This window comes from Macaca fascicularis, chromosome 4 (assembly GCF_037993035.2).
Source record: "Macaca fascicularis isolate 582-1 chromosome 4, T2T-MFA8v1.1".
NCBI lineage: Eukaryota > Metazoa > Chordata > Mammalia > Primates > Cercopithecidae > Macaca > Macaca fascicularis.
In genome coordinates, this window is record NC_088378.1 from 134,366,583 (window position 1) to 134,389,946 (window position 23,364).

The 23,364-nt window shown below is 43.5% G+C and overlaps 1 protein-coding gene across 4 annotated transcripts in view; it reads right to left on the bottom strand.

Annotated features, from left to right (window-relative positions):
• TBC1D22B (TBC1 domain family member 22B) overlaps nt 1–23,364 on the bottom strand; it is a 75,486-nt gene that overhangs the window by 42,311 nt on the left and 9,811 nt on the right. For 3 of the 4 annotated variants that reach the window (XM_045390792.2, XM_074038179.1, XM_074038177.1), the window contains exons 2-8: nt 20,090–20,146; nt 11,497–11,804; nt 9,102–9,281; nt 8,514–8,584; nt 6,998–7,126; nt 4,704–4,769; nt 421–535 (exon numbers count right to left, since the gene is read on the bottom strand). In XM_045390792.2, coding sequence (XP_045246727.1) covers nt 421–535; nt 4,704–4,769; nt 6,998–7,126; nt 8,514–8,584; nt 9,102–9,281; nt 11,497–11,804; nt 20,090–20,146 — 926 coding nt within the window. Of the gene's footprint in view, nt 1–420; nt 536–4,703; nt 4,770–6,997; nt 7,127–8,513; nt 8,585–9,101; nt 9,282–11,496; nt 11,805–20,089; nt 20,147–21,084; nt 21,164–23,364 lie in introns of all 4 variants that reach the window. The other variant, XM_074038178.1, reaches the window with a different exon arrangement.

Below are 23,364 nucleotides of genomic sequence, written 5' to 3' on the forward strand. Positions count from 1 at the left end.
TGCCACAACCTTTTGTCCTCTGCATGTCCACATCCTGCTCCTAAGATATAGCAAGTGAACTGGAGTGTGCAGGCCTGACGTCCAATCTAAAATTCCAGTTTACATGGATGAGAGCCTGAGTCGGAAACAAGTTCAAAATAATCCTAAAATAATCTCAAATAAACCATAAAACTACAAAACATATCAATGTGGTCATTCTTGTGACAAAGCAGATCTTTTTAGGTGAGATCTGTGACCATCTTAAGAGATAAATTCCAGGCAGCAATCGCTGTTAAAAGTAGTTTTAGCTGTGTATTCCAAAGGCACTATCTATTTTCTAGCAAGACATACCCACTGGCTGGACTCTTGGGAAAAACAAACAGACAGACGGCAGATAAGAAAGAGCAATAGCTTGTTCAACTTGGTACTAATGCTTCTTACCCACATATTCTGAGAGGAAGACGACAAAGAATGGAGTGACCAGGTCATTAATTCCCTGGACATACCCACTGGCAGGGTGGCGGATGGCCCAAATAAATAGAATTCTTTCAAAGATCTAGGAAAATGAGAAAGAAAGACACGAGTGTTAAATCATGGGGACACACTCCCTCCCTCCGTTTACCTACTTCACTATTTACCTCTGGGTTGGTGTAGAATGTTTAGGAAAATTTTAAAATACTGTGGGATAAAGAAGTATATAAATGCAAAAAGTTTCTAATACACTAATTGTTTTCAAGTAGGGGTAGACACTTCTTGCTCTTTATTCATTTTTTCATTATCTGGTCACCATAATACGAAATTGGGAAAAGGAAAGAATTGCAACCCAAATGACTTAGAAAACATTTGGGATGAATGCTGTTAATTCAGGCCACCACATTCTCATCTGTAGATACTGTTTTCTATTTCCAAGAGCAAGATATCAGAACATCCTAGTTCTGATGCTTTTTTCTAAATTTTTTTTTGTCATTATAGGATTTAGAGAGGAAATACCTTCTCTACTACCCTCCACTCTCCCTGCTGAGAAGAAAGGAGGTCTAGATTTAATTCTAACCCAGCCTGACTAGGACCAAGCGACAGACTGCACATTGCAGGAAGTCACTTCACATATCAGGATACAACTCAGACATCTGCTAAGGATAGGAAGTTAAACAAAATCCTATGGACTCCTACAGCTGGGTATTTGAGAACAGAGAAACCAGCCAGGGCCCCCATGGGAAAGACCCTGGGGTTTAGCGTATTAGCCACAAGAAGCCAGAGGCCTAGGCTGGGGACAAAGGAAAGATCTCTATGGTCCCTTTACAGAATCATGCCCTGTACCACTCAACTATACTCTCCTTGCTTTCATTAGGCCCTCTGAGTTTCTCCCCACCTTCTCTCAACCTGATGATACCCATTGCCTGGTTTCATTCTGTTGACCACAACTCCTGAGTCTGACACATTCTTGAGACTGGTTTTGACTGGGCTGCCTCATGTCTCTGTGAACCACACCAGAGAGATGACAGAGGTGATGGTGAATACATGCAGATGATAGGGTAGGAGATTAGAAAGCACGTGGACTCAGGAGAATCTCAGCCAATCACCTCAGCATCAGAATGAAGAGGCCCTCTCAAGCAGGTGCAAGGGAGAAAAACCTCCCAGGGAGACCAATAAACAGGAAATGGTTATATGGTTTTTGGAGATGGTTATCTAGTGTAGGAGGGACATAGAGAATCTAGAGACATATAAAGGATGCTCCCCAGCCCCTCTGTCATAGATAGTTGTGTCTACAGCTGGCAAACAGAGCTGAGAAACGGTTTCCTTCACTGTCAACACTGCTGCCTTCACAGGCAGTGAGAACAAAGCCCTCCCTCGAAGGGAGCTGGCCTCTCTGCCTTCACTAGACCTACCCATTTGCTTTGTGCGGTTGAGGAAAAGGCACAGCAACCTCAATTGCATTCAGCCCAACACTCTAATGGGAGCATTCTTATACTCTATTTCCTCTCTGTTGCTAAATGACCCCTCTATCTTGAAAACACAGCCAAAGCTAGAACCATCATTTTCAGGAAAATCTCAAGAATTCCCTGGCTCACTCTCTTTCTTTGTATTTCTTGTGACCTGGGTCTGTCTAGATGCCTCTGTTAAAAAGCTCCTCCAGGTTGGTCTTTCCAAAGGACTTAGAAGGGCTTCTACTCCATAGGATCAGCTCCTTGTAAATACTCATATCCTTGGTGCCTGGCTGTAACAATGGCCAAGTACATGGAAGCTAGCTGTTCAGAATCAGGAGACCTGCAATCATCCTCTTTAGTAAGGGTGGGACAACACAAACACACTCACACGGTCAAAGTGAAGTGGTCAAAGAGATGGAAACTGAAGAGCACCAAGCCTGGTAATCAGGGGAGACCATGGGATGCTCACTGTAGAAAAAGTCTGGGATAATCCTGCCTTATAGAGAGGAGTGGATAGGAGAACCCCTGGAGGTTTTCCTATGTCTCTTCTACTAGTGTGGGTACTTTTTACATACTATAGTCAATTCTCAGGTATCTTTCAGGTTTTCAAAGCAAGCCTTTCCGTATTCAGTGTTACTTAGTTCTTTACTTCTTGGTTGGCATTTTTACTAGACTGGATGGTGGCTCACGCCTTGTAATTCCAGCATTTTGAGAGGAAAAGCAGTAAGAGTGCTTGAGGCCAGGGGTTCAAGACCAATCCTGGGCAACAAAGCAAGACCCCATCTTTACAAAAAATTATGAGAAAAAAATTAGCCAGGTGTGGTGGTGCATGATTGTAGCCCCAGCTACTTGGGAGGCTGAGGCAGGAGGACTGCTTGAGCCCAGGAGGTAGAGGCTGCAGTGAGCTATGATCACACCATTGCACTCTAACCTGGGTGATAGAGTGAGACCCTGTCTCTTAAAAAGTTAAAATAAAAAAAAATTAAAAAGATGACTGTAGCCTGCTAGATGAAATGGTAATTCAGGAAAAATTGGAAAGAATAAAGTTTGAGTTCCCATATTGTATTCAGGATGCACTACTAAGAGAAGCCACCAGCCCCCAACCTTTTTTTTTTTTTTTTTTTTTTGAGATAGGATCTTGCTCTGTCACTCAGGCTAGAGTGCAATGGCACGATCATGGCTTATTGCAGCTTTGACCACCTGGGCTCAAGAGATCCTCCCTCCTCAACCTCCCAAATAGCACAGGCACAGTAGCACAGGCACATACCACCATGCCTGGCTAATTCTGTAACTTTTTTGAGACAGAGTCTCGCTATGTTACCCAGACTGGTCTCAAACTCCTGGGCTCAGGCTGGTCTCAAACTCGTGGGCTCAAGCAATCCCTCTGGCCTTGGCCTCCCAAAGTGCTGGGATTATAGGAGTGAGTCACCATGCCTGGCTGAGAAGCCTTTTAAACTGACTACTTTCCCCATCTCCAAATTTAGAGTAAGCATGCACAGGTAAAAGAAAAGTCTCTGAACATCTCCAAGTTAAAATGAGGAATAAGCAGTGCTGACCATGGAAAACTGTATGGGAGGATAAAGGGATCGTGAATGGGTTTTTAGCTTCCTATGAGCTGAATCTTATAGTTAAAATAATGGTGTTACCTTCAAAATCTTATTTATGCTATGGGTAAGACATGAGGGACCCCACCAGTGGAGACATCTATATTTAAACAAAATTATAAATACAACCCAAAGTCAAATAGAAATTATTTTCAGCATTTTAACCACCATCCCTCTCTATTATGAGAATGGCAAGTTCTGTTAAAAGAGCACTAACACTTAGTGTCCTGGCTACTGTAAAGTTGCAAAGGAAATCCCTAATCTTAAGAAGTTTACAGTTACTGCTTGAGTCAAAACATAATAGTCCCACTGACACCTTCCATGTACTTCATTAACTTGTTAGGTCTCAAAACATAACTACTAATCCCACTTCTAAATATATACCCAAAAGAATTTAAAACAGAGACTCAAACAGATAGTCACATACCCATACTAGCAGTAGCATTACTCACAATAGCCAAAATGTGAAAGCAACCCATGTGTCCACTGACAGATGAAGAGCTCAACAGTATGTGTTACATATGCACAACGGAATATTATTCAGCCTTAAAAAAGGAAGGAAATTCACACATGCAACAACAGGCATGAATCTTGAAGATATTATGCTAAGTGAAATAAGCCAGTCACAAAAGGACAAATATTTTATGATTCCACTTATTTGAGCTACCTGGAGTAGTCAAATTCTTGGAGACAAATAGAATGGAGGCTGCTGGGGAAGGGAGTTAATATTTAAAGGATACAGAGTTTCAGTTTGGGAAGATGAAAAATGTTCTGGAAGTGGATGGTGATGGTCATACAACAACGTGATTGTACTTAATGCCACCGAGCTGTACACTAAAAAATGGTTAACATAGCAAATTTTATATTATGTATATTTTACCACAATTTAAAAAATCACTACTTCCAGCTTGATAAAGTAGAGCAAATACAGGAATAGGAATTCTAAGATGTGGGTTCTTCATTCTGCCACCAGGTAGACTCGAAATTCTGAGCAAGTTCCTTAGCCTTTCAAAGTGTTATTCCGCTCACAGATTTGTTATGAAGATGAAATGAGAATGCATGAAACCATGCTCTAAAGGAACCAAAGCTGCATATATGAACATAAGGTACTATTATGATTAGCCGCAAACCTGTAAACAGGTGCCACAGAACTATGCAGGGAGAAGCGCCAAAGAACATTAAGTAATTCCCTCACCTCCTGTACAAGTGGTTGCTGGAACAACGGAATGAGAGGATTCGTCCTTGGAATGTCAATGTGAATCTGAAAAAGAGAAGGCATGTCCAAAAACACAAATGCCAGTTTGTTCTTTTTTTTGTTGTTGAGACGAAGTCTCACTCTTGTCCCCCAGGCTAGAGTGTAATTGGCACTATCTCGGCTCACCGCAACCTCCGCTTCCAGGGTTCAAGCGATTCTCCTGTCTCAGCCTCCCAAGTAGCTGGGATTACAGGTATCTGTCCCTATGCCTGGCTAATTTTTGTATTTTTAGTAGAGATGGGGTTTCACCATGTTGGCGTAGCTGGTCTCGAACTCCTGACCTCAGATGACCCACTCGCCTCGGCCTCCCAAAGTGCTGGGATTACACATGTGAGCCACCGTGCTCGGTCCAGTTTGTTCTTTTGACAAGTTTTTTTTTTTTTTTATTAAAGAAATGGGAATGAAAGTAGTAAGAAAACACAGTTTATCTTCAGAAAGAAGTGACTGACACAGAAAAAAAATCTAGTTATACCTACCTGCCCATATGGAACATGTTTCCATGATAACAGTAGTTTATTAGGAAACCGCCCAAAAGAAACCACTTAAGTCAAATGGCAATAGGCTTCACAGCCTGAGGGTTTTTTCTTATTGCTCTGAAGTCTGTTTCACTCTGGGCTGGCATGTATGTAGCAGGTATGATCCAAGTAGGTACCCCTCTTTCAGAATCTTACTCATCGACAGTTCCTAAGAACTAGAAGAGCTCAGAAAGCTGCATAAATGTCCTAAAATAGGGAACCAGAGATGAACTTGTTTATGAAGTCATGACGTGTAAGAAGTGGGGAAGGGCCAGGGGCAATGGCTCACGTCTGTAATCCCAGCACTTTGGGAGGCCGAGGCGGGTGGATCACTTGAGGTCAGGAGTTTGAGACCAGCCTGGCCAACATGATGAAACCCCATCTGCACTAAAAATACACAAATTAGGGCTGGGTGCGGTGGCTCACACCTGTAATCCCAGCACTTTGGGAGGCTGAGGTGGGTGGATCACCTGAGGTCAGGAGTTCGAGACCAGCCTGGCCAACATGGCAAAACCCTGTCTCTACTAAAATTACAAAAATTAGCTGGGTATGGTGGTGTGCGCCTGTAATCCCAGCTACCCAGGAGGCTGAGGCAGGAGAATTGGTGGAACCTGGGTGACAGAGACTGGTGTGAGCCGAGATTGCACCACTGCACTCCAGCCTAGGTGACAAAACAAGACTCCGTCTCAAAAAAAATAAACAAAATATTAGCCGGGCCTGGTGGCGCATGCCTATAATCCTAGCTACTCGGGAAGCTGAGAGGCAGGAGAATCACTTGAACCCAGGAGGCGGAGGCTGCAGTAAGCCAAGATCACGCCACTGCACTCCAGCCCGGACCACAAAGCAAGACTCCATCTCAAAAAAAAAAAAGTGGGGAAGGACCAAAAGCAGTTGGCCTTCAGTAACTGAAGCTGAAAGTTCTTACTTCTGTTACCTAAGACGTCACTATGTCCATTTCAATTCGGGGATTTCCCAATGCCCAGTCTAGCTATGCAAAAGAATGTGTCAGCAGCAGCAGCAGAGGCTACTTCAGTTCTTGAGGCTTGTTGTAGATAGCTGCCCACCTTTCACTTTCTGCAACCCCTGGCCTACTCTTCTCCTCCCTCCATGTGTGATGTTGGGAGCAGACCTTTCTGCAGACCATGAGGACCATTATGGGCAGACGGAAGACTCCCTGACAAGACTACTGATAGCTACAGCTCCTACAGACAGTCACAGAGGCCGAAACAGCACTGCAGCTGCCAGGAAGACATACGGATGTCATAGTCCAGAGGGACTGGACCACTGCTAAGTGAGCTTGTCTTTCCTCTCCATACTCGATAACTCTTACTACTCATAGCGTGGTTGGTGGACCAGCAGCAGCAGCATTGCAAGGAAGCACATTAGAACTTCAGGTTTTACCCGAGACCCGCTAAATCAGAATCTGCATTTTCTCATAATCTCTAGGTGAGATCGTATCAAAATCCTAGGTGATTTGTATGTACATTAAAGTTTGAGAAGCACCGCACTGACTAGTGCCAAAAAAGTCTGTCTATTTAAAATGGCTAAAATCAGAGCTGCTGAATGAAAAGAGGGGAAACAGTTTTGAGGATAAATTTAACTCCTAACCAACATACCACAGCCTGAGGACTTGGAAAGCCTGTACCCTGAGAGCACTACCATGAGACACACCTAAAGTGTATGACTGGTAAGCAAAGAGGCAGCAGGTGATGACTATACCTGTCTGTAGGTATCCTGGTGATGTTCCTCATTTCGAGAGTCATAATACTGTTCAATGAAGCCAAAATATTCCTCCCGCTTCCGCTGCAGGGTCAACTTTCTCCTCTCAGTGTTTGCTGGGAGATAGCCCTATAGACAAGACTGCTGGTCAGATAGGGAAAGACAATGGTTGGATAAATCCTTAATTTTTATTTTAATCTATGCAGTGGTTTGGAAACTATCAAGAAGGAAAACTGCCAAGGGTAAATCCCTTCTTGGTTCTGGCCACCCATTTTTTGCCCTCTTCTCATTGAATGAGATCCACATGTGAGCAGATGAAGCAAGGCCAGCTTTCCCAGGATTATTTACTCCCTTGGCCCTGTACTGTGCTGAAGCTTGAGCCACTGGTGAGCACTCCTCAGCTCCCAGAGCTGGCACAGTACAGGAGTGAATGTAGGTCAGTGGGAGGGAGCTGGACCCAAGTCATGGCCTTGGAGGGCTGCGTGTGTCCAGGGCCATACTTCTGAGAAATGCAGGGATATAGCAACCTCTACAGCACATCTCAGCAGTGTGCCAAGTAAGTTGGTGCCAGTTACATTCTTTTCCAGTGTAACTTTCAGAATTACCAGCTTAGGAAGCAGCTGAATGGAATCCGTGACATAACAGCTACAACACTCAGACAGAACTTCTGGCAGCAGCCCCCAGCCTAGCCAAAGCTCCAGGCCAACTTTCATTCTTATCCTTGGTCTAGATCCCACTTTCATTCTTATATTTTCTGTTCCCCTTCCGTTCTCACCAAATCTACTCTGAATAGCATTCAAACTGATTAGAAGTGGCAGAGGCAATGATTACATGGTTGCAAGAGTAGAGGTGGGGCGAGCAGTCAGGAGACAGACCCTTCTTCTTGAAAACATTTATGTAATGCATTCCACAGTGAGTGCCTGGAGAGCAGGGACTGTGGTTTATTCATTTTTGTATCTGCTCAGAGCATCTGGCACTATGCCTGGCAAACAGCAGACCCTCAATCAATCCTCACTAGATGAATGAATGAATTTTACAGGCTCAGGAAACCCAAGTGTTCCTATCGTAGCGGCTGGCACAGTGCTCTGTACTTGGTGAAAGCAGGACTAGTAAGGCTTCCAAGGGAGGCCCATTTATCAACTCTTTACAGATCAAAGTGGGTTTCAACTTTTGGTTACTCCAACTGAAACAGGAGTAAAGCACAGGGAATGTTTGAGCTTGCTCAAAGCAAGTGCTGGGGTCACCCTATCTCACTCACTCTATTCTTCTTCCTCGCTGTTAATAACGTGAGACCATGACTATTGGTACAAGTCTGTGTACCTCTACATGTGTGTGAATAAACTCTCAAGAAAGTGTTTCTTTATGCACAGAAATAGGACTACAGTCCCATAGTTCTGTCATATCCAGTAGGACTAGAGAAGTCTATGGAGTTAAGACCAATGTGTCCAGACTAACCTCATCAGGCAAGAAGGGCTGTGTGAGGCTCACACTTCTCTACACAGTAGGTAGAACTCACCGACAGGAGTCTCCAGGTTACAGGTCGAACCTCCCTGGGAACCCCTGGCCAGCTACACTTCCTCAGTTCATCTGTAAACAGAAAACAGCCTTGTTAGGTGAACTCTCCACAAATGCTCTAAAGCAAACCGCAACCAGCACTGCCTGATGTCTCCTTCCATTCATGTAAGACCACCACCACCACTTGCTACCCATAAGCACAGGGAAAAGCCCAAAACAGCCCTGAGCAGCCAAGTGCCAAGGACATGGCCTTGCAGTAGCAGTCCTGTCAGCTCAGAGATGAAAGTTAGAGGGGAAGAGAAAGACCAGTGGGTGTAGATTTCAGCAAGAGTCACCATGAGATAGAGGAGATCAAAGTCAGAATAGTTGCACTAGGGTCTACAGGTCACAGAAACCAGTCCCACCTAATTTGGTCCATAATCTCTAGTAACATATGTCTGACTTAATACCTGCATGTCACTGCAATGGGCACCAGGTCAGGAGAAGCTAGAAAAGTAAAAGAAGGAAGAATAAAGAGCAGTAGCTTCCAGGTCTCTGAGAATTCCAGTCACCAAAAGCTCCTACCTTGCCTGGGCTCACAGGGACTCACCTAAGTCAGTGTTGTGGCTGGAGAGAAGCTGACGGAATTTTTCTAGGCGGGTTTTCTCCCGGACAGTCATTGGGGGGGCCCCAGAGGCGTTCTGATCCGAGATCCGGGCAACGAGGGGGATGATGGGCCGGAGAGGGAGTGACTGCTGTTTGTGGAGTGGGTTCCTCAGGCATGTATCACCTGAGATCATTTGAAAAAGAAACAGAATGGGCTGTGTGAGGAGCATGGATTCTGAGAAGCCTTAAACCTAATCGTTCAGCATCGTGTCTCCTCCCCAAGGCCGTGGCTGCCTGTGTGCACTGCCTGAGGTGCCCAGCTGAGGGGCAGCGAGGGACCAGAACCCAGCCACGCTCCATTCACTGCCCAGAGAAAGGGCTGCATTTATATCAAACACACCAAGGCACCTTAGGTGCTAACAGAGACTCCAGAAGCTGCAGCAACTTTTGAGAACTTTTTTGGTGACTCTAAAGGAAAATCAAATGTTTTCTTTCTGCCCCAACTTGGAACTTTTCTTGATGCCAAACAGTGAGTTTAGTTTAGTCTAAGGCAGAGTTTTCCTTCCCATTCCACATCCCAGAGCACATAAGGAATGATGACAAGGCAGATGACACCACAAAGCACAAGGCTGCAATAAATGGAGGTGGTTGCTCTCCACAAGCCCCGGAACCCCCGGCTGCTCCATGGACTAAGAGGATCAATATCTCCACACATCCTGTACCTGGTTCTTGGCCCATCAGTGTGCCCTGGTGAGAAGCTCTGGCCTAAGGCAATCCTGCCTTTGGTGGCTGCGGTTCCTTTGTGCACCTACATTTCCCACCAAAATGAACCAGTTCTTAATTCTGCCAGGATATGACTGAAATAACAAACAAAGACTCAAACTGAACTCTGTCTTGTTCTCGACATTTCTAGACTGGATGGTGGGTAGGGTGAATAAGCACTACAGGACTCACATATATTGAGTGTTTCCTATGTATAAGGCATATAGGTCACTTTTACATATGACCTCTCATTTGATCCTTAGAACACATGGTAGGAATGTATAACTATTTTACAGACAAGAAACTGCAGCTCAGGGAGATTAAATTATTTGCAAGTGAGAGGTGAAAAACCACCTTAGGTAAGCCTGACTCTGAAACTCTTGTATTATCACAAGCAAAACTCAGTTTTTAATTCTAGTTGTGCTTACATGACTGCCTCATACTCTTTACACGGCTGGGCCTTAAAAAGTAGTAGTCATAACAAAAATTAAACATTGAATATCAACCAACCAGTACTACTAGAAGGCTTACAAAAACAACTTCCACGAGGCAGTTGGCTGGGACGCCTAGTGTAACGAGAGGACTAGAAAATGCAGACACACTGCAGAGCTGAGACAGCTGTAAATCTCCGCTATTACCTATTTACAGACAGATGCCCGCAGGAGAAAACCTCCTCAGGGAGAATGCTCTGGGCTGGGCTGGGGAGGTCCTGGCTGCACAGGGCAGCTCATTATGGATCACAGTAGGGGCCTTCCTCACACTGGGAATCTCTGGAGACCCTCCATCACCGTGTGTACACACCTTCCACAGCCTGCAGCTGTGGCCACCTGGTCAGTAACACTGAATGCCTATCTGTGCATGGCACTGAAGGTTCACGCTAGAGCCCAAATCAGTGATGGAAAACAACTGTGGAATGATTGCAAAGACCTTACAGCCATGAAAAAAGTTCCCTCAGAACATGAGCCAGGGCTCTGATGTTCTTCTACTTCCTTTTCATCCTTTACCCGCTCACCGCTTTAACTCTCACTGCAATGACAAAGCTTCCCTCTCCAGTTCCCAACACACTTTCATAAAACCCATTAGGGCAACATTAAACACAACCATGAATATTTAAAGGAATACACTGAGAGTCCCCAAAGGTCTAATAAAACCACCATCGCATCAACCGTTACTCTGGCCAGTTTCCCGAAAAGAAACAGAGAGGCCTCTACTTCCATCCCACCCAACCTGATGGGACCTGCCTGATGGTCAGGAAGCCGAGACCTGGGGCCTTTAGGCACATTTGCTCCCTCCCTCAGGAACAGGAAGAGACAATTTTATGCTAGTAGCTGTTCCCCAGGGCTGAGAAAGTCAAACCACAGTGGCCAAACAATTGTGAAATTCAGCCACTAACAGCTTTAAATTAGTTAATATTTCTAAACCTGACCAGGACTAAAGCAATGTGAAGCAATCAAACCAGAAGTTTTGGACTCCACCACAGGGAAAGTAAGAAGAGAAGAGGAGAATGGCAAACAACACCTGGGTGTTAGAAAGTGAAGCCCCAGGTCACCAGACTGGGCAGCCACCACAAATCGCTTTTATTTAAAATGCACGCTGCTGAAAAGCCTGAGGCTATGAAGGGAGCAGGAAGGACTTACTAGAGTTTCTGGACAGCTGGGCATCACTGCTGGACTTTATGACCTTGTAGTTGGCAGGAACATCCGATGTCGTTGACTGGGACCGTTCTGGTTTTACCCTCAGCTTGCTGTGGTTTTCTAGAACTTGGGCTGCAGTTGCCAAAGCAACTTTTGAGTTCAGAGTTTGGAAAGAAGGTGAGGAAAAGTCCTCTTCCTCATCATCGCCAATGTCCCAAGCATCACTGGTATTCCGTGCAAACTCATGAAAACTGGAGGCCTTCTTATTCTTCAGAGGAACTGTGCTGACTTTTGATCGTTCTTTAATGAAACTTCAAGAAAGGAGACACAATTACCAAGGAATGGCCTGACACATCTGACCACCTGCATTTGCTTATTATTATAATGTTAATAAATTACAAACTACTCCATACATAATCATTAGCTTCTTCAAACAAAAACTGCCCATATCCATTCTTCATCTAGATACATCCAGACCAGCCTGAGATCGCAGAGACAGATGTAGCAGAGACAGCAATGGTCACCAAACATCCCATGTGCTCTTGTATACTTCCTGGCCCCCATGCACTTAGGTGAGGCCATATGACCAGTTCTGGCCAATGGACTAAGAAGAGAAATAAGGCGATTACTTCCAGGCAAAGTAGAGAATAGGTGTCAGTTCTGTATAACCTCTTTTTTTTTTTTTTTTTGAGACAGAGTTTCTGTCACCCAGGCTGGAGTGCAGTGGTATGATCATGGCTCACTGCAGTCTTGACCTCCTGGGCTCAAGTGATCCTCCCACCACAGCCTCTTGAGTAGCTGGGACTACAGGTGTGCACCACCATGCCTGGCTAATTTTATTATTATTTTCTGTAGACACAAGGTTTCACTATGTTGCCCAGGCTGGTCTTGAACTCCTGGGCTCAAGTGATCCTCCCACCTCGGCCTCCCAAATTGTTGGGATTACAGGTGTGAGCAACCATGCCTGACCTATAGCTTCTCTTCTATCATGATGACTGGCAAGATGGTAGAGACTCCCTCAGCCTAGGTAACTGAGTGACTATGTGAAGCAGCAGTAACTATGTCGAGGAGCCTGCCCTCTGCCCTTACCCACCCCCATTTTAGACATGTAGCATGAGCAGGAAATAGACCTTTACTATGCTAATCCACTGAGATTTGAGAGTTGATCTGCTATCACTTAGAGTAGCACATAAACTACTGGCAGAAAACGAGATAATTTTAGGTAGTCCACATATGTAGCATTAAACCTTAAGTCTCAAAATAAAAAAGTTGTTCCACTTTTTGGTCTTCCACTAGCCTTGAGAAGAAAGTTGAAGTTTGGTGCTACTCTGTCTTTAGACCATTTTCTAAGTAGGTGCCAAAGTGAGAGCAGCCTCAGAATCAACATATTTTCTAGCAACAAGATCTGGCTTTAATAAGACTGTTTGGTTTTTCACTGGGTATTTATACGGTTCTTTTCTTTTAAGAGTCAGGGCCTTGCTCTGTCACCCAGGGTGGAGTGATGGAGTGCAGTAGAGAAATCTTGGCTCACTGCAGTCTTGAACTCCTGTGCTCAAGCAATCCTTCCACCTCAGCCTCCTGAGTAGCTGGACTACAGGCGCACACCACCATGCTTAGATTTTTTTTTTTTTTTTGAAGAAATAAGGGTCTCATTATGTTGCTCTCGCTAATCTCAAACTCCTGGCCTCAAGTGATCCTCTCACCTTAGCCTCCCAAATTGCTGGGATCACAAGTATGAGCCACCGCGCCCGGCCGGTTTTCATTACATTTTTGAAGCAGATGATGATTCAATATATTTGAAGTAGATTAAGAATTGGAATTTATTCAAATGAAGACTTGCCAATAGAAACTGGGAGGACACTTTCCAACACAATGAAGAAGAAAGAAGGGAGAAAAGACTGTCATTCCCCGTGACATAAAGACATGAGACTCAAGGCAGACCATTCTGAGGTTGCCAGAAATGATTTTAAGGACACCAGCCCACAAAACCCAAAATTCAACCAACCAATTTAAAAGGCAGCTCTACCCTGAGGAAAGAAGCTTTCCTGGAGGAAGGGGTTGGTTTCACCTAGAAAAGGGGAAGAGTCTGAGGACAAAACAAGGTTGGTGAGAACCACCCACAAGAATGAAAGAGAAGGCCAGGCACAGTGGCTCACACCTGTAATCCCAGAACTTTGGGGGGCCGAGGCAGGCAGATCACCTGAGGTCTGGAGTTCGAGACCAACCTGATCAACATGGTGAAACCTCGTCTCCACTAAAAATACAAAAATCAGCCAGGTGCAGTGGTGCACACCTGTAATCCCAGCTACTCGGGAGGCTGAGGCAGGAGAATCGCTTGAACCCAGGAGGCAGAGGTTACAGTGAGTCATAATTGCGCCACTGCACTCCAGTCTGGGTGACAGAGCAAGACTCCATCTCCAAAAAAAAGAAAAAAAAAAAGAACGAAACAGCAAAGCAAGAAGTGAAAGGTACTTTGGTTTACCACTGACAGAAGGCAGAGAATCCACAGACCAGGAACAATAAACAATAATGGGTAAATTTAAGGCTCTGAAGCTTTTCCATGTTTACTAGTCATACTCTCTCCAGAGGAGATACATAAATTCACACATAAATATTGGCTACTCACTGGCTACCAGACCCTATGCTAAATTTTATATATACCCATTGTCTCATCTAATGCCCATTAACAATCCTATGAGGTGGGTATTGAGCAGGCAGTGAGGTCTGGGCTCAAATCCAGGTCTACCTGACTCCTGAGCCAGCGTGTGCTGCTAACTACTTACTCTACCTAGAAAAAAGCAGCTAAAAAGAAGAAGGCCAGGGCCTAGAAGGATCTGTAGCCTAGGAAGAGAAGTCGCCAAGTAAACTGAGCCACACACCACCACAGCTGTAATTCTCCCCAACTATACACAGCCAATAAGCCCGACTCTCACACCCCGTAGGAAAAAAAAAAATCTCACCTTGTAGGAAAAGACTTAGGTCTGACACACACAGCCTATTCTGAGTAGACAGGAAAGAAGCCACATCTAGGCATGGGCTCCTTGTACGAGAAATGTTGCCCCTTTCTGTTGACCCCAGTAGTTGCAGCAAAAAGTTAATCCAGGTAACTCCAGCTAGGGATGCCTTTGGTTTATACATTCCATTTAAACACAGTTCAAAGTAGTTTATACTTAACTCAAGGTAAAAGAATGCCACAGTGTGGCTTGAAGTCTAACCAAGATTATTTATTATAATTATTATGATTGAGATGGATTCTCGCTCTGTTGCCCAGGTTGGAGTGCAGTGGCGCAATCTTGGCTCACTGCAACCTCCGCCTCCCGGGTTCAAGTAATTCTCTTGCCTCAGAATCCCCAGTAGCTGACTAGGGACTACAGGCGCATGACACTAAGCCCGGCTAATTTTTGTATTTTTAGTAGAGACGGGGTTTCACCATGTTGACCAGGCTGGTCTCGAACTCCTGTCCTCAGGTGATCTGCCCACCTTGGCCTCCCAAAGCGTTGGGATTACAGGCATGAGCCACCATGCCCCACCTTAACCAAGATTATTGAAACACAACTCTATCAAAGTCACAATCAAACTGGCCTCTGATGAACACCTTCACCATACCTCCTTACAACTGTACGGCAAATCACAGTTTAGAAAGCACCTTTGCAGATACTTCACGCAATCCTCACAAATCTGTGAGGTAAGTCTTACTATCTACTTTATGAATGAAGAAACTAAGGCTCAGAAAGTTTCAGTAATTTGCCCAAGGTCATGGAGATGGTAAGTGGCAAAGAAAAAGGGATTCAAGAAGTGTAGGGAATACTAAAAATTTCAAAAACCTAATAAATGGCACATTTGACTTGGTAAAGTACTTGGTGATGAGTACCTTAGTAACACAAACACCTAAGGGTATGTTGAAAAAGAGTGGCCACAGGTTACACTGGTTAGGAGTATAAAAGATCAAGCATTCTGTCATTTGATCATACTACACTGTCTTACTGACACAGATGTTCTACTTAACAGAATTTTCTAGAAAAATGTTTGACACTGGCAAGTGATATGAAGTAAGTGGAGAAATTTAGTAACAATCAAATAAATTCAGGTATCTTAGTAACTAGTGTGGCTTCATATGAACTAGTTTTATAACTCGGAATTAGGACCTAGCATACTTAAGCATCAATTCAGAAAACAATAAACTCAGAAGCTTGTTATACCATCAAGTGGCCAATGGAGCTGCTCAGCAATGAGACTAGTTTTATCTGAGCTATAAAAATTATTGCAGGCAATAGTATCACTAATAGTAATCATTTGGCAAATTAAAGTCAATATACATGGACAGGGAATGACTTCCTGTGCTTGTGCAGTTTCGATGATTGAAGACCCAATGTAAAGGCTTCTGCTGTGATGTGTATTAACCACAAAGTAATTAATGATGGGCTGAAGTGGAACGATAATCATGTAGCAGAGAAAGTCATAAAAATGTCCTAACAAAGGTACTAAAATAGAGGCGATAAATGTTTTATGGCAACAATCTGAAATTGTAAAATGGTCTGGTGCAGAGGTAGACGTGGTCCCATGTTGTAAAATATCAGTATCAAACCACCACATACATGAAAAAGGGAACCAATTAATCCAGTGACAATTAAATTCCTCCCAAACTGTAAAGCTAAGTAATTACTCCTATTGAAAACATGACTGAAACTCTGCTGAGGGATCAATGAAAATATTCACGATTTTATATCATTAATAGGTGAGAAAATAATAGTATATAAAGTTTGCCTTGGCAGTTTGAGATATGGAAATATTCCTGAAGATCTGTCCTAAATACAAAATTAGGAAAAGCTCAGTTGATAACAGGTGCAGACAAGGTATGGTGATCTTGATCAAAACATAAAATGGACAGTACACTCAATGCCTTATATATGAATGGATGAACGGATTTATAGGTTAGCCACGTGTTTGTCAAAGGTTGTGCTAGAACAGATCTATTAACAATCAATAACTCCTGACTGTGACCAGAATGGTTGTGGTTACATGTAACATAATACTCAACTATGATCCTTAAATCGTAAGACCACAATGTAGGTCTAGGCTGTTGTCTTTGCTATTTTCGTTGTTTTTTTTTTTTTTTGCCTCGGTGTTACAAGTTGGCTGCTATAGCTTTCAGAATCACACTCACACTACCACGTTCAAAAGCATGAAATGTGAATGGCAGCCAAAAGAGGGTTTCTTCACAGAACTGTCTCCCATTCTGACCAAAAAAGAAAATCTTTCCAAGAACCCTCCCCCAGGAGACTTTCTTTGGCCAGAACCAATGAGATGAGACCACTCTATGCCAGTCACTGGGATTACTAAAGAATTATCATGAAAGGCTTAAACCAATCTTAATACCTCCCCTAAGTGCATTGTTGCTTACTCAATATCTGAACAAAATTATGGTTCTTGAGCATGAAAGAAGCAGGCACAGGGAAGACTATCAGGTAGGTAACCAGTAGTGCCTGCCTCACTGGCCAACAGACCAGAAAGTCAATTCTTGATAAAACCAAAGAATAGTAGAATTCATTCTATTTAATGTGACGATCACACAGATATCACAGAAAACATGCTCCCCTTAAGAGCTAACAGCCAGATACGGTGGCTCACCCGTGTAATCCCAGCACGCCGGGAGGCCAAAGCAGGCTGATCACTTGAGTCCAGGAGTTTGAGACCATCATGGGCAACATGGTGAAACCCCATCTACACTAAAAATACAAAAATTAGCCAGGCATGGTGGCCCACGCCTGTAGTCCCAGTTACTGTGGGTGGGGTTGGGGGTGAGGCATGTGGGAGCTGAGGCAGGAGGATGGCTTGAGCCCCGGAGGTCAAGGCTGCAGTGAGCCCTGATCGTGCCAGTACACTCTAGCCTGGGGAACAGAGCAAGACTCTGTGGGAAAAAAAAAAAAAAAAGGCCGGGCACAGTGGCTCATGCCTGTAATCCCAGCACTTTGGGAGGCCAAGGCAGGTGGATTACTTCAGTTCAGGGGTTCGAGATCAGCCTGGGCAACATGGCGAAACTGTGTCTCTACAAAAAATACAAAAATTAGCCAGTTGTGGTGGTGCACACCTGTAGTCCCAGCTACTAGGGAGGCTGAGATGGGAGGACTGCTTGAGCCCAGGAGGCGGAGACTGCAGTGAGCCAAGATGACACCACTGCATTCCAGCCAATAGAGTGACCCTATCTCAAAAGAAAAAAAAAGAAGACATAACGAAAGGTGCAAACCAAGGAACATTAAAGAAAAGCCTGCTGTTTAAGTAAATGAGATAGTTTCATTCCTTCATTCAATAAATATGTACTCAGTGCCTACTCTGTGCCACATGCTGGTCTAGAGGCTATGAGTACAGTAATGAACAAAACAAAGTCCCTGCTCTCAAGAAATCTATACAATAGTGGTTTCTGATTTGAAAAAAAAAAGCGTGCACCTTGCAGACAAGAACAGCAGTCATGCTTCCTCAGTAATTCAGAAGACTGTGCCTTATACATACACCAAATCGCAAAAAAAAACAAGTTGGAAGAATTATAGAAAGTGCACCACATACTCAGCTAGGTTATTTTTAAAATTTTTAAATACTGATAATGCATATTTGATATAGCATTCTTCTAGGTATTCAAAATACTTTAATGTATATAATACTTTTTTTCTTATTTTAAAAACTACTTTATTTATATATTTAGAACAGTTTTAGGTTCACAGCAAAATCCAGAGGCAGGTACAGAGATTTCCTATATACTCCCTTCTCCCACATAGGCACAGCCTCTCCATTATGAACATCCGCCACCACAGTGGTACATTTGTTACAACTGATGAACCTACACAGATACGTTGTAATCACTAGAAGTCAGTAGTTTGAATTAGGGTTCACTCTTGGTGTTGTACATTCTGTGGGTTTGAACAAATGCATAATGACATGTATCCACTGTTTTTTGTTTTGTTTTGCTTTGTTTTTTGAGACAGAGTCTTGCTCTGTCGCCCAGGGTGGAGTGCAGTGGCTTGATTTCAGCCCACTGCAACCCTCGGCTCCCAGGGTCAAGCAATTCTCCTGCCTCAGCCTCTGGGGTAGCTGAAATTACAGGCGCCCGCCACAAAGCCCGGCTAATTTTTGTATTTTTATTAGAGATGGGGTTTCACCATGTTGGCCAGGCTGGTTTCAAACTCCTGACCTCAGGTGATCCGCCCACCTCAGCCTCCCAAAGTGCTGGGATTACAGGGATGAGCCACTGCGCCCGGCAGTATCCGCCGTTTTTATACTATCATACAGAGTAGCTGCACTGCCCTAAAAATCCTCAGTGCTCCACTTATTCATATCTCCCCTCAACCCCACCCCTTGGCAACTGATCTTCTCACTGTCTCCCTGTTTTGCCTTTTCCAGAATGTCATATAGTTGGAACCATAATTGTACATTATCTTGACTTCCCTATTAAGACATGGGCCCCAGGAAAGTGAGAACCTACGTCTGTATCTCCCAAACCATTCAGCTTTCATTACAAACAACAACTTTCCCAGAAACTAGTCTCTAAAATTAAGCATGCCCCCAAATAGAGGCCAAAGTTCTTAGAAAATCTCACAAGGTGACCTACCCCCTCATTTAAGTTCACTGTGGCTCAGTGATGGTCCATGAGAGACAGATGGGATAAAGGGATAACTGGGGGTATGGATACATAGCCACACATCTTGGATTTAACTAAAGTCTCTGTTGCATTTGAAAATAATTTATTAGAGTTCTAGAGATATAGCCTCCTAAATAGCTTTTATTTATTTATTTTTATTTTTTTGAGATGGCATCTCACTTTGTCGCCCAGGCTAGAGTGCAATGGCATGATCTCAGCTCACTGCAACCTCTGCCTCCGGGGTTCAAGTGATTCTCATGCTTCAGCCTCCCAAGTAGCTGGGATTACAGGTGCCTGCCACCACACCCAGCTAATTTTTGTATTTTTAGCAGAGACAGGGTTTCACCGTGTTGGCCAGGCTAGTCTTGAACTTCTGACCTCAAGTGATCCACTTGCCTCGGCCTCCCAAAGTGCTGGGATTACAGACATGAGCCACCATGCCCAGCCCTAAATAGCTTTTAACTCTTCTGTACATATGCCTAGGTCTCTTTGAGTGTGTCAAAGGGAAAGAGGAACTAAAGAATGTCAGCCTAAAGTTATACTCTGTTGCCCTAGTTCTCATAGTAAAAGTGAGGAAAAGGTGGCAGACCTACCTATATTCAGAAGCAGTGAGCCTCGGAAACCAGATCTCCTGCTAAAAGATCTGGAGGTCATCAATCTTCTGGTTTCAGGGACAGCATTTAATCAATAAAGACGTTTTGACCATTCTCTTTTGACCAAAGAATCGGATACCAAACCCTACATATACCAGTTCCCAATATAGGAAAACACAAAATCTCTAATGGATGTTAATTTCCCATTTAGCAACGGACCATTTGGAAGTAAGAAGATTGCTCATCTCCCGGTACAAAATAGGGCAGAAGAGAAGCTAAAAAAGGTCAAAGTGGAAACTGTCATTTCAACAAAATAGGGGAGCGCATAGGGGTGACAGAAGTAGATAGATAAAAGGAAAATGTCTTGACTTACTTTTTGGTGAGCCGAGGGTCAAGAGGAGGATGCTGTGCTCCATATACAGGCTGGATGCTAAAAGCAGAAAAAAGAAAAAGAAGAAATAAACTGTTAGTTTAGCTGGGAAACTAAATACGTTGGCTGAGTACCATCTGCATCACAAAATTGGATGGGACTTTGAGAAATAGGTTATCTCTAATAACTGTACTCAAGTCATCCCCCAAAGAGAGCAATCTTCCCTTTAAAAAATATATTTGATAATGTTCATTTTCCCTGGTGAAGTTTCAGTGCCTTACACACCTATGCGTAAAGAAGGCAAGATGGAAAGGTAACGGGCTTTAGAGCTGGAGAGAGCAGAATTCAAATGCCAGTGCTGGCACTCAGTACCACTATGAACTTCAGCAAGCTTTTTGACTCCTTTGAACCTGCTTTGCCATCTAAAGTGGGAATACTGCCTACTTGAAAGGCTCATCGGGCTAAAAGACAGTGAAGGGTGACCTAAGGAACTCACACACTGCAGGAGGGGTATAAAGTGACATAACCACTTCAAAAAACAGTTTGGCCATATCTAGGAAGAATGAAATATGCATACCCTAAGACCCAGTATTTTCACTCCCAAATAGGTACCTTAAGCTAAATACACACCTATATGTATTAGGAGACATATATAAGACTATTCAAACCACCATGGCTCCTCTTAGCCCCAAACTAGAAATAACCCAAATGTCCATCAGTAATAACAAGAGAAATCAATTGAAACACATTTATACAGTACAACATTATACAGCAATGATAATATATGTGAAGTAGGGCTTCGAGTAACAATGTGGATGGATCTTACAAATGTCATGTTGAACAAATGAAGTATAAGAGAATAAATACTGTATGATTCTACTTATATAGACTTCAAAAACTGACAAAAGTAGTTTCTATTGTTTAGGGATGCATGCAGAGTAATATTATAAAGAAAGAAAGGGGCCGGGCGCGGTAGCTCACGCCTGTAATCCCAGCACCTTGGGAGACTGAGGCGGGCGGATCACGAGGTCAGGAGATCGAGACCATCCTGGCTAACACAGTGAAACCCGGTCTCTACTGAAAAAAAAAAAAAAAAAAAAAAAAAAAAGAAAGCAGTAAATGACATAGTTCCCTCTGGGGGAAAGAAAGGAGGAGAGAGCAAATAGACACAGAAGTTTCTGGGGGTGTTCACTTTGTGATTATTCATTAAGCCATCATACCACACATTTGTGCTTCATGTACTTTTCTGTAACATATCACAATTAAAAGAAAATGAGCTGGATGGGATGGCCCACACCTATAATCCCAGCACTTTGGGAGGCTGGGGCAAAAAGACTGCTTGAGCCCAGGAGTTCGAAACCAGCCTGGGCAACAAAGTGAGACCCTGTTTCTACAAGAAAATAAAAAATTAGATGGGCATGGTGGTGCATGTCTGTAGTCTCAGCTACTCAGGAGGCTGAGACAGGGGGATCGCTTGACCCCAGGAGTGTCCAGACTGCAGTGAGCACACCACTGCACTCCAGCCTGGACCCTGTTGGAAAGGAAAGGGAAAGGGAAGGAAGAGAAGAAAGAAAATGAGAATAAATGACTTGAGAATAACTATATATCAAGCCAAATTATTGTTTAAGTATAAATGTAAAACAAAAACAAAACAAAACAAAACAAAAAAACAAAAAAAACTACTTTCAACATATAAGAACTCAGGGAAAATGTGTTCCTTAACTCCTGCCTGAAGAAGCTGTGAGAGAACAAACTTTAATCATGAGATAGGGAAACCATGGCAAAAGGATTGGTGGAGAGCCCTGAATGAATCCAACCTTACAACTAGGTCTTACATTTGAGGCAAAGAGAATGTAAAAGTAATATAATTGACAAATGTTAAAAGGAGGAAAAAATGGACAAATGAAGTCCATTGACTTCTTCATCTTTTACCGACAGGGCTCAGAAGATATTTAAAGCAGATAGCTCAATGTGCAAATCTATGTCACTACCTGCTTAACATTAAATCCTAATGTAGATTTGCAAATGTGAATAGACGAATATGTATGTTTTACGACAGAAAATAAAACCAAGAAAAATAATATAATCAACTAGAAGGAGGTGGAAAGAGAGGGGTGAGGAATATACTTACTAATTTCATCATTGCTCATGGTAGGGAGTCAACGGGTACTGTCTGAAGAAATATCGTATAAAGTTACACTTACAAACATAATCACTATAATAAAAAGATAAATCTTCCAAATTATCAGAATATATATATATATATATATATATATATATATATATATATATATGAGGGGAGGGCATATATATATATATGCCCTCCCCTCAAAAGCAAGCATAGTCCACATAGTGAAAGATTTTTTTAAGAAGAAAATATTTTTAAAAGGTCAAGCATGGTAGCTCACATCTGTAATCCCAGCACTTTGGGACACTGAGGTGGGAGAACCGCTTGAGGCTAGAAGTTTGACGAGCCTGAGCAACACAGCAAGACCTTGTACCTACAAAAAATTTAAAAATTAGCCAACTGTGGTGGTGCATGCTTGTAGTTCTAGCTACTTGGGAAGCTGAGGTGGGAGGAATACTTGAGCCCAGGAGTTTGAGACTACAGTGACCTATCATGTCACTGTACTATAGCCTGGGCAACAGAGTAAGTCCTTATCTCAAAAAAAAAAAAAAAAAAAAAAAAAGGCAAGGCACGGTGGCTCACACCTGTAATCCCAGCACTTTGGGTGGCCGAGGCAGGTGGATCACGAGGTCAGGAGATCGAGACCATCCTGGCTAACACGGTGAAACCCTGTCTCTACTAAAAATACAAAAAAAATAAAAATAAAAATTAGCCGGGCATGGTGGCAGGTGCCTGCAGTCCCAGTTACTCTGGAGGCTGAGGCAGGAGAATGGCATGAACCCGGGAGGTGGAGCTTGCAGTGAGCCAAGATCGCTCCACTGCACTCCAGCCTGGGCGACAGAGCGAGACTCTGTCTCAAAAACAAACAAACAAACAAACAAAAAAGATGAAGAAAATATATATATATATATTTTTTTTTTTTGAGACGGAGTCTCGCTCTGCCGCCCAGGTTGGAGTACAGTGGCCGGATCTCAGCTCACTGCAAGCTCCGCCTCCCAGGTTTATGCCATTCTCCTGCCTCAGTCTCCCGAGTAGCTGGGACTACAGGCGCCCGCCACCTCGCCCGGCTAGTTTTTTGTATTTTTAGTAGAGACGAGGTTTCACCGTGTTAACCAGGATGGTCTCGATCTCCTGACCTCGTGATTCGCCC